This window comes from Ranitomeya variabilis, chromosome 1 (genome assembly GCF_051348905.1).
Source record: "Ranitomeya variabilis isolate aRanVar5 chromosome 1, aRanVar5.hap1, whole genome shotgun sequence".
Taxonomy (NCBI): domain Eukaryota; kingdom Metazoa; phylum Chordata; class Amphibia; order Anura; family Dendrobatidae; genus Ranitomeya; species Ranitomeya variabilis.
Genome location: NC_135232.1, coordinates 221,933,873 through 221,946,795, shown reverse-complemented (window position 1 = coordinate 221,946,795; position 12,923 = coordinate 221,933,873). Strand labels below are relative to the sequence as shown.

The following is a 12,923-nucleotide window of genomic DNA, read 5'->3' as shown; positions in this document are numbered from 1 at the left end:
GCTGTATACTATGTAGCTGGGCAATATACTACGTGGCAGGGCAATATACTACGTCGCTGGGCAATATACTACGTGACTGGGCAATATACTACGTGGACATGCATATTCTAGAATACCCGATGCGTTAGAATCGGGCCACCATCTAGTATTGTTTATAAAAGCATAAGGGCGGTACATTTTTTGCGGCTTTATTCGTTTCATCCTTTCCGGTTTTTTTGCCATCAGTAATTTTATGAATGTCCTTGTCTTGTTTTAAAATGAGTGTTAAATAAAATCATACTTTCATAATGCATCATATATGCCTATGCCTCTTTTTCACCTACATTGGTGTGGTGTATATGTATGAAAATTGTCTAATTAGGAAGCAACACTGTTTGACAATCAATTTCACATGCTGTTGTGCAAATGGAATAGACTACAGATGGAAATTATTGGCAATTATTTAGACACACTCAATAAAGGAGTGGTTCTGGAGGTGGGGACCACAGACCACATCTCAGTATCAATGCTTTCTGGCTGATGTTTTGGTCACTTTTGAATGTTGGTTGTGCTTTCACACTCGTGGTAGCATGAGACGGACTCTACAACCCACAAAAGTGGTTCAGGTAGTGCAGCTCATCTAGGATGGCACATCAATGCGAGCTGTGGCTAGAAGGTTTGCGGTGTCTGTCAGCGTAGTGTCCAGAGGCTGGAGGCGCTACCAGGAGACAGGCCAGTACACCAGGAGAAGTGGAGGGGGCAGTAGGAGGGCAACAACCCAGCAGCAGGACCGCTACCTCAGCCTTTGTGCAAGGAGGAACAGAAGGAGCACTGCCAGAGCCCTGCAAAATGACCTCCAGCAGGCCACAAATGTGCAAGTGTCTGCATAAACGGCTAGAAACCGACTCCATGAGGATGGTCTGGGTGCCCGATGTCCACAGATAGGGTGTGCTTACAGCCCAACACCGTGCACAACGCTTTGCATTTGTCACAGAACACCAGGATTGGCAAATTCGCCACTGGCGCCCTGTGCTCTTCACAGATGAAAGCAGGTTCACAATGAGCACGTGACAGAGTCTGGAGACGTCGTGGATAGCGATCTGCTGCCTTCAACATCCTTCGGCATGACCAGTTTGGCAGTGGGTCAGTAATAGTGTGGGGCGTCATTTCTTTGGAGGGCCACACAGACCTCCATGTGCTCGTCAGAGGTAGCCTGACTGCCATTAGGTACCGAGATGAGATCCTCAGACCCTTGTGAGACCATATGCTGGTGCGATTGGCCCTGGGTTTCTCCTAATGCAGGACAATGCTAGACCTCATGTGGCTGGAGTGTGTCAGCAGTTCCTGCAAGATGAAGGCATTGAAGCTATAGACTGGCCCGCCCGTTCCCCAGACCCGAATCCAACTGAACACATCTGGGACATCATGTCTCGCACCATCCACCAACGTCACGTTGCACCACAGACTGTCCAGGAGTTGGCGGATGCTTTAGTCAAGGTCTGGGAGGAGATCCTTGAGGAGACCATCCACCGCCTCATCAGAAGCATGTCCAGGCATTGTAGGGAGGTCATACAGGCACGTGGAGGCCACACACACTACTGAGCATCATTTCCTTGTCTTGAGGCATTTCCACTGAAGTTGGATCGGCCTGTAACTTCATTTTCCACTTTGATTTTGAGCATCATTCCAACTCCAGACCTCCGTGGGATATTAGTTGTGATTTACATTGATAAGTTTTAGGTTTTATTGTTCTCAACATATTCTAATATGTAATGAATAAAGATTTACAACTGGAATAGTTCATTTCAGTGATATCTAGGATGTGGGATTTTAGTGATCCTGATGGATAGATAGATAGGATAGATAGATAGGATAGATAGATAGGATAGATAGATAGGATAGATAGATAGGATAGATAGATAGGATAGATAGATAGGATAGATAGATAGGATAGATAGATAGGATAGATAGATAGGATAGATAGATAGGATAGATAGATAGGATAGATAGATAGGATAGATAGATAGGATAGATAGATAGGATAGATAGATAGGATAGATAGATAGGATAGATAGATAGGATAGATAGATAGGATAGATAGATAGGATAGATAGATAGGATAGATAGATAGGATAGATAGATAGGATAGATAGATAGATAGGATAGATAGATAGGATAGATAGATTAGATAGATAGGATAGATAGATAGATAGGATAGATAGATAGGATAGATAGATAGGATAGATAGATAGGATAGATAGATAGGATAGATAGATAGGATAGATAGATAGGATAGATAGATAGGATAGATAGATAGGATAGATAGATAGGATAGATAGATAGGATAGATAGATAGGATAGATAGATAGGATAGATAGATAGGATAGATAGATAGGATAGATAGATAGGATAGATAGATAGGATAGATAGATAGGATAGATAGATAGGATAGATAGATAGGATAGATAGATAGGATAGATAGATAGGATAGATAGATAGGATAGATAGATAGGATAGATAGATAGGATAGATAGATAGGATAGATAGATAGGATAGATAGATAGGATAGATAGATAGGATAGATAGATAGGATAGATAGATAGGATAGATAGATAGGATAGATAGATAGGATAGATAGATAGGATAGATAGATAGGATAGATAGATAGGATAGATAGATAGGATAGATAGATAGGATAGATAGATAGGATAGATAGATAGGATAGATAGATAGGATAGATAGATAGGATAGATAGATAGGATAGATAGATAGGATAGATAGATAGGATAGATAGATAGGATAGATAGATAGGATAGATAGATAGGATAGATAGATAGGATAGATAGATAGGATAGATAGATAGGATAGATAGATAGGATAGATAGATAGGATAGATAGATAGGATAGATAGATAGGATAGATAGATAGGATAGATAGATAGGATAGATAGATAGGATAGATAGATAGGATAGATAGATAGGATAGATAGATAGGATAGATAGATAGGATAGATAGATAGGATAGATAGATAGGATAGATAGATAGGATAGATAGATAGGATAGATAGATAGGATAGATAGATAGGATAGATAGATAGGATAGATAGATAGGATAGATAGATAGGATAGATAGATAGGATAGATAGATAGGATAGATAGATAGGATAGATAGATAGGATAGATAGATAGGATAGATAGATAGGATAGATAGATAGGATAGATAGATAGGATAGATAGATAGGATAGATAGATAGGATAGATAGATAGGATAGATAGATAGGATAGATAGATAGGATAGATAGATAGGATAGATAGATAGGATAGATAGATAGGATAGATAGATAGGATAGATAGATAGGATAGATAGATAGGATAGATAGATAGGATAGATAGATAGGATAGATAGATAGGATAGATAGATAGGATAGATAGATAGGATAGATAGATAGGATAGATAGATAGGATAGATAGATAGGATAGATAGATAGGATAGATAGATAGGATAGATAGATAGGATAGATAGATAGGATAGATAGATAGGATAGATAGATAGGATAGATAGATAGGATAGATAGATAGGATAGATAGATAGGATAGATAGATAGGATAGATAGATAGGATAGATAGATAGGATAGATAGATAGGATAGATAGATAGGATAGATAGATAGGATAGATAGATAGGATAGATAGATAGGATAGATAGATAGGATAGATAGATAGGATAGATAGATAGGATAGATAGATAGGATAGATAGATAGGATAGATAGATAGGATAGATAGATAGGATAGATAGATAGGATAGATAGATAGGATAGATAGATAGGATAGATAGATAGGATAGATAGATAGGATAGATAGATAGGATAGATAGATAGGATAGATAGATAGGATAGATAGATAGGATAGATAGATAGGATAGATAGATAGGATAGATAGATAGGATAGATAGATAGGATAGATAGATAGGATAGATAGATAGGATAGATAGATAGGATAGATAGATAGGATAGATAGATAGGATAGATAGATAGGATAGATAGATAGGATAGATAGATAGGATAGATAGATAGGATAGATAGATAGGATAGATAGATAGGATAGATAGATAGGATAGATAGATAGGATAGATAGATAGGATAGATAGATAGGATAGATAGATAGGATAGATAGATAGGATAGATAGATAGGATAGATAGATAGGATAGATAGATAGGATAGATAGATAGGATAGATAGATAGGATAGATAGATAGGATAGATAGATAGGATAGATAGATAGGATAGATAGATAGGATAGATAGATAGGATAGATAGATAGGATAGATAGATAGGATAGATAGATAGGATAGATAGATAGGATAGATAGATAGGATAGATAGATAGGATAGATAGATAGGATAGATAGATAGGATAGATAGATAGGATAGATAGATAGGATAGATAGATAGGATAGATAGATAGGATAGATAGATAGGATAGATAGATAGGATAGATAGATAGGATAGATAGATAGGATAGATAGATAGGATAGATAGATTTTTTTAAAAAAAATTGCCTGAAGACTCCGGGATGTTGGAGTTGAAATGCGTTGTTTGATCCTGTAACTCCTAAATAAACGATTATATTTGATTTACAAGTAACATAGTTAGTAAGGCCGAAAAAAGACATTTGTCCATCCATTCAGCCTATATTCCTATATTCCATCATAATAAATCCCCAGATCTACATCCTTCTACAGAACCTAATAATTGTATGATACAATATTGTTCTGCTCCAGGAAGACATCCAGGCCTCTCTTGAACCCCTCGACTGAGTTCGCCATCACCACCTCCTCAGGCAAGCAATTCCAGATTCTCACTGCCCTAACAGTAAAGAATCCTCTTCTATGTTGGTGGAAAAACCTTCTCTCCTCCAGACGCAAAGAATACCCCCTTGTGCCCGTCACCTTCCTTGGTATAAACAGATCCTCAGCGAGATATTTGTATTGTCCCCTTATATACTTATACATGGTTATTAGATCGCCCCTCAGTCGTCTTTTTTCTAGACTAAATAATCCTAATTTCGCTAATCTATCTGGGTATTGTAGTTCTCCCATCCCCTTTATTAACTTTGTTGCCCTCCTTTGTACTCTCTCTAGTTCCATTATATCCTTCCTGAGCACCGGTGCCCAAAACTGGACACAGTACTCCATGTGCGGTCTAACTAGGGATTTGTACAGAGGCAGTATAATGCTCTCATCATGTGTATCCAGACCTCTTTTAATGCACCCCATGATCCTGTTTGCCTTGGCAGCTGCTGCCTGGCACTGGCTGCTCCAGGTAAGTTTATCATTAACTAGGATCCCCAAGTCCTTCTCCCTGTCAGATTTACCCAGTGGTTTCCCGTTCAGTGTGTAATGGTGATATTGATTCCTTCTTCCCATGTGTATAACCTTACATTTATCATTGTTAAACCTCATCTGCCACCTTTCAGCCCAAGTTTCCAACTTATCCAGATCCATCTGTAGCAGAATACTATCTTCTCTTGTATTAACTGCTTTACATAGTTTTGTATCATCTGCAAATATCAATATTTTACTATGTAAACCTTCTACCAGATCATTAATGAATATGTTGAAGAGAACAGGTCCCAATACCGACCCCTGCGGTACCCCACTGGTCACAGCGACCCAGTTAGAGAATATACCATTTATAACCACCCTCTGCTTTCTATCACTAAGCCAGTTACTAACCCATTTACACACATTTTCCCCCAGACCAAGCATTCTCATTTTGTGTACCAACCTCTTGTGCGGCACGGTATCAAACGCTTTGGAAAAATCGAGATATACCACGTCCAATGACTCACCGTGGTCCAGCCTATAGCTTACCTCTTCATAAAAACTGATTAGATTGGTTTGACAGGAGCGATTTCTCATAAACCCATGCTGATATGGAGTTAAACAGTTATTCTCATTGAGATAATCCAGAATAACATCCCTCAACAAGTGAATCTTGTGATGGAAGCGCCGACAACTATCTGGGTATGTCTATTGATTGCTTTCACCATGGTTGTCTGAAGCCTCCCATGAGCCCAGCTGGTCGAGCTGCAGTCCCCCTCCTCGGGATTCCAGTACGATTCTGTTTATGCCTCATTTCGCCTGTTTCTAGTGAGTGCAACTATTATAGCATGCAATTTAGAAACAGTTTTTACTACACTTAGATCGTGCGCAGCGATTGTTTCCCTTTTTTCTCCCTATCTCTTAGGGTCAGTTTGAATTCCCATACAAGAAATTTCCACCACAGATTTGTTAAAATCTCATCCGCTTGCGGTGCTAAATGATTCTGCTGCAGATTTTCCATACAGAGATAGCCAACCGGATAATCGGGATAACCTCAACTCTGAAATGTCCCACCATCACCACATAATTGACACGTGTGACAAGACCGACATGCTGTCCATGGTGCTGAGATAGGGCAGGACATTTCCACTCATTGGGTTACTCACATCTGCCTCTCCAGGAACACAAATAAACTATTGGGAAGCCACTGAATACATTTGGCCATTTTCTAAGTTACTGCGAGACCAGATCAGCCTTGGAATACTTTAATTCTTACACAGCCATTAACATTTGTCTCTAAATTATTTATCACTGTGGGATCGTCTGAATGTATGCTTTTTAAAGAGGTTTTCTCAATCTTAGATGGCAAAAAGAGCAAAGATCTTGTAAAACGTGCAACTTTGCAATTCACTTACTATTAAAGATCCTCTCTGTTCTCAAGAAAATATGGATTTTTAATTCTATTGTTTTCTGCTTGTTGCCTTGGTTACCTGCCACCATTGCAGCCTATTTGCAGTGCCAGGTCTCCAAGGCAAAAATCACAGCGCTCACAAGCACTACAGTGTCACTCCGCTCGTCCGCTGCCACATCGATGAATCAGGAGCCCACCACCCAAGGCAAGCAAGAAGATAGGAGGCTGGTGGGCAGCGCACTCATGTTCAATAAGATGAGACGACGCCTTCCCCCCGATAAGATAAACAAAAACACTGGACAAAGCAAATAATATATGTTGAACTAGTAAACAAATAAATATGTTGTGACAAGAAGTAAATGACATATGATTGATAGAGTAAAAATGGTGGACCATTCGAGATTAATCAGAATCTATCTATATATATATATATATATATATATATATATATATATATATATATATATATATATATATATATATATATATATATATATATATATATATATATATATATATATATATATATATATATACACACTCACTGGCCACTTTATTAGGTACACCTGTCCAACTTCTTGTTAACACTTAATTTCTAATCAGCCAATCACATGGCGGCAACTCAGTGCATTTAGGCATGTAGACATGGTCAAGACAATCTCCTGCAGTTCAAACCGAGCATCAGTATGGGGAAGAAAGGTGATTTGAGTGCCTTTGAACGTGGCATGGTTGTTGGTGCCAGAAGGGCTGGTCTGAGTATTTCAGAAACTGCTGATCTACTGGGATTTTCACGCACAACCATCTCTAGGGTTTACGGAGAATGGTCCGAAAAAGAAAAAAAATCCAGTGAGCGGCAGTTCTGTGGGCGGAAATGCCTTGTTGATGCCAGAGGTCAGAGGAGAATGGGCAGACTGGTTCGAGCTGATAGAAAGGCAACAGTGACTCAAATCGCCACCCGTTACAACCAAGGTAGGCCTAAGAGCATCTCTGAACGCACAGTGCGTCGAACTTTGAGGCAGATGGGCTACAGCAGCAGAAGACCACACCGGGTACCACTCCTTTCAGCTAAGAACAGGAAACTGAGGCTACAATTTGTACAAGCTCATCGAAATTGGACAGTAGAAGATTGGAAAAACGTTGCTTGGTCTGATGAATCTCGATTTCTGCTGCGACATTCGGATGGTAGGGTCAGAATTTGGCGTAAACAACATGAAAGCATGGATCCATCCTGCCTTGTATGGAGCATCTTTGGGATGTGCAGCCGACAAATCTGCGGCAACTGTGTGATGCCATCATGTCAATATGGACCAAAATCTCTGAGGAATGCTTCCAGCACCTTGTTGAATCTATGCCACGAAGAATTGAGACAGTTCTGAAGGCAAAAGGAGTCCAACCCGTTACTACCATGGTGTACCTAATAAAGTGGCCGGTGAGTGTATATATATATATATATATATATATATATATATATATATATATATATATATATATATATATATATATATATATATATATATATATATATATATATATATATATATATAATTGTCTAAGGGGTACTTCCGTCTTTCTGTCTGTCCTTCTGTTGGCAACTTCCGTCACGGTTATTCATTTGATGATTGGTCTCGCCAGCTGCCTGTCATGGCTGCCGTGACCAATCAGCGACGGGCACAGTCCGATTAGTCTCTCCCTACTCCCCTGCAGTCAGTGCCGGGCGGCCGCTCCATACTCCCCGCAGTCACGGCTCACACAGGGTTAATGCCAGCGGTAACGGACCGCGTAATGCCACGGGTAACTCACTCCATTACCGCCACTATTAACCCTGTGTGACCAAGTTTTTACTATTGACGCTGCCTATGCAGCGTCAATAGTAAAAGGATCTAATGTTAAAAATAATTTTAAAAAAATAAAAAATCATTATATACTCACCTTCCGCCGCCTTTCCCGCTCCTCGCCACCCTCCAGTAACCGCTCTGTGCAAGCGGCAGGTTCCGGTAGCAAGGATCGTATGGCAGAAGGACCTGCCATGACGTCACGGTCATGTGACCGCGACGTCATCACACCCTGGGACCGGAAGCTGCCGCCTGTACCGCGCACAGGCGACAGAACTACAAGTATGGCGAGTATGTTAGAACTACAATGGGCCCTCGGATCAGAAGGTGAGTATGTTTATTTGTTATTTTTTAACCTGTGACATATGTGGCTGGGCAATCTACTACGTGGCTGGGCAATATAGTACGTGGCTGGGCAATATACTACGTGGGCATGCATATTCTTGAATACCCGATGCGTTAGAATCGGGCCACCATCTAGTAACCAATAAAGAGCAAAAAAAAAAAAAAAAAAACAACACCGAACATGAATTCATAATAGAGCCCAAGCCATGGACGGAAAATTAGAAAATGCTTTATTGAGTGAATGGCAACATAATGGCACAACAAAAAGCGGGAGCCCACACTAAATAGAATACATGAAATGCATAAATACACAAAGATTAAAATGGCATAGTGTGAACAACCAAGAAAACAGATTATGTGAACATGCGTGGTCATGGAGGGGTAACCATAGCCAGTCAGCGTATTGGGTATACAGTGGCCCTAAGCATGGCTGATCAGAGTATAGGAAACATAGCCAGTCAGAATATAAAGTATACAATGATCCTAGATATTAAAGTATGGAGAAGGGATTAACTCCTCCTTCTGCCCCATACTTTAATATCTAGGGTCATTGTATACTTTATATTCTGACTGGCTATGTTTCCTATACTCTGACCAGCCATGCTTAGAGCCGCTGTATACACTCTGACTGGCTATGTTTCCTATACTCTGACCAGCGATGCTTAGGGCCGCTGTATACACTCTGACTGGCTAGGTTTCCTATACTCTGACCAGCCATGCTTAGGGCCGCTGTATACACTCTGACTGGCTATGTTTCCTATACTCTGACCAGCCATGCTTAGAGCCGCTGTATACTCTCTGACTGGCTAGGTTTCCTATACTCTGACCAGCGATGCTTAGGGCCGCTGTATACTCTCTGACTGGCTATGTTTCCTATACTCTGACCAGCTATGCTTAGGGCCGCTGTATACTCTCTGACTGGCTATGTTTCCTATACTCTGACCAGCCATGCTTAGAGCCGCTGTATACACTCTGACTGGCTATGTTTCCTATACTCTGACCAGCGATGCTTAGGGCCGCTGTATACTCTCTGACTGGCTATGTTTCCTATACTCTGACCAGCGATGCTTAGAGCCGCTGTATACACTCTGACTGGCTATGTTTCCTATACTCTGACCAGCCATGCTTAGAGCCGCTGTATACACTCTGACTGGCTATGTTTCCTATACTCTGACCAGCGATGCTTAGAGCCGCTGTGTACACTCTGACTGGCTATGTTTCCTATACTCTGACCAGCGATGCTTAGAGCCGCTGTGTACACTCTGACTGGCTATGTTTCCTATACTCTGACCAGCGATGCATAGAGCCGCTGTGTACACTCTGACTGGCTATGTTTCCTATACTCTGACCAGCGATGCTTAGAGCCGCTGTATACTCTCTGACTGGCTATGTTTCCTATACTCTGACCAGCCATGCTTAGGGCCGCTGTATACACTCTGACTGGCTATGTTTCCTATACTCTGACCAGCGATGCTTAGAGCCGCTGTATACACTCTGACTGGCTATGTTTCCTATACTCTGACCAGCGATGCTTAGAGCCGCTGTATACTCTCTGACTGGCTAGGTTTCCTATACTCTGACCAGCCATGCTTAGAGCCGCTGTATACACTCTGACTGGCTATGTTTCCTATACTCTGACCAGCCATGCTTAGGGCCGCTGTATACACTCTGACTGGCTATGTTTCCTATACTCTGACCAGCGATGCTTAGAGCCGCTGTGTACACTCTGACTGGCTATGTTTCGTATACTCTGACCGGCTATGTTTCCTATACTCTGACCAGCGATGCTTAGAGCCGCTGTATACACTCTGACTGGCTATGTTTCCTATACTCTGACCAGCCATGCTTAGAGCCGCTGTATACACTCTGACTGGCTAGGTTTCCTATACTCTGACCAGCGATGCTTAGAGCCGCTGTATACACTCTGACTGGCTATGTTTCCTATACTCTGACCAGCCATGCTTAGAGCCGCTGTATACACTCTGACTGGCTAGGTTTACCCCTCTATGACAACACGTTAGTGTTGGCACCCATTTTTTGTTGTGCCATTATGTTGCCACTAACTAAAGCATTTTCTATCCAATACTTGAACTCTATAGGTTTTTTTTTTATTCTTTATTGGTTTTCCTCTCCCTGATAAATAGAATGGAGGTCCCAAGCCATTAGTTCCAAAGGCGTTTGATGGAGTGGAGGTCACACATACGCAGTGTCTATGATGGCGATAGAGTATTGCGCTCAATTATTATGCATTGCCTATATAGTGCCATCATATTTTGCAGCACTTTACAGACTGGGGCTCACAATGTAAATTCCCTATCTGTATATCCTTGGAGTGTGGGAGGAAACCAGATAACGCAAATCCCACGTAAACACGGGGAGAACATACAAACTCCTTGCAGATGTTGTCCTTGGGGAGATTTTAACCCAGGACCGCAAAGCAACAGTGCTAACCACTGAGCCACCATGCTGCCCATCTCCATCAGCCTCCAGACATTTAATGGGGGCACTGTGCATGCTTGATCACTGCTTGGGACCACATTTTAGTGATCGGTGGGACATTAAGGCTACGTTCACACTAGCGTTGTGCGCCGCTGCGTCGGCGACGCAACGCACAACGCACGCAAAACCGCGTCAAAACGCACGCAAAAACGCTGCGTTTTGCGACGCATGCGTCGGTTTTTGCCGAAAATCGGACGCAAGAAAAATGCAACTTGCTGCGTTTTCTTGGTCCGACGCTTGCGGCAAAAAAGACGCATGTGTCGCACAACGCAACACAAAAAAACGCATGCGTCCCCCATGTTAAGTATAGGGGCGCATGACGCATGCGTCGCCGCTGCGTCGCCGACGCAAACCCGACGCAAATTAGCTTAACGCTAATGTGAACGTAGCCTAACATTGATGGCCAATCCTTGGGATCGGAGGGGCTATGACAACTAGCCCCTCCGCCGATCAGCTGTTGTATATCTGCCTATTAGCATATGAGGCTGACCGCGGCCACTATACAGACACCGGGCACAGCTGCTCGCCGGGGGTGTCCGACCTCTACTGACCAGACCTAAGGATAAGCCACCAATGTTAAAGTCACAGACAATCCCTTTAAAGGGATTTTCCAGGCTAAATGCACCTTTCTACAGCTTATTAGTACGCCACATGCACAGCTTCCAACGTAATGGTTTATTTTTTCAGCCGCTTGTCTAAAATTCTTTGGCCATATTGGAAAACCATAATAAACCATTAGGCCAGTGTGTACAATGTGCACAGCCTGCAATGCTGCCATGCACCCAAGTCATGCAGTCTGCGGCCACATACAATAACGGCCACCTGGGTGGCATCTCTCGGGGCGTCCGTGTGAGAGAGGCCGGGGCTCCCCGGGACCTGCGATGCCGTCACTGAGCCCCCAATATCAGGGCTGACCCCTCCGATCATGGCAGGGGCACATGACCTCCGGACACTCAATGATCTGGGGACTATACACTGATCTGCGGCCGCAGCCAAACATCACAGGCACGATCCCTGCCTGACAGCCGGGAAGCGGAGCTGCTTTACGTTACCTTCATGACACCGTCCGCTTGGCGCTCCCAACCGACCCGGTCTCTGACCCAGAACCATCAGTCGCCACCGTTACATGTAAAATCCACCGTTAGATGACATCACTGTCACGTGTCCGGGGAAGGGTGTGACGTCACTGGGACACGTGACCACGCTCTGACAGGCGAGGGAGACATGAATGGACGTGCTTTAGCACAGGGCGCAGCTGTGCGCATGTGCCAGGGCTGAGCGCGGACCCTTCAATGACAGTAAAATGTCTTCTACTTTTTGCCGCCCCTGCTTTACAGCTGCAATCATTTTACCATGAATTTATGCGGATTTGTCCAACAGCTTTTTCACTTGTAAAACCAGTGTAAACTGTGTGCAAAACAAGGTGATGTCCTCCTGCCCCCTGAGCTCACTGATCGGCTGCAGCGCTGCTGATGTGACATCAGTGCTGCAGACAATACCGGACATCGGGAGCTGTGGTCGAGACTCAGCGCTGGA

At 42.6% G+C, this 12,923-nt stretch overlaps 1 protein-coding gene across 2 annotated transcripts in view; it reads right to left on the bottom strand.

Moving 5' to 3' along the window:
• The window catches only part of RNF34 (ring finger protein 34), a 76,622-nt gene extending 64,046 nt beyond the window's left edge, over positions 1-12,576 (bottom strand). The window contains exon 1 of one of the 2 annotated variants that reach the window (XM_077292964.1): positions 12,440-12,576. In XM_077292964.1, coding sequence (XP_077149079.1) covers positions 12,440-12,445 — 6 coding nt within the window. In that variant the 5' untranslated portion in view covers positions 12,446-12,576. The remainder of the gene's footprint in view (positions 1-12,439) is intronic. The other variant, XM_077292973.1, reaches the window with a different exon arrangement.
• Positions 12,577-12,923: the final 347 nt, after the last annotated feature.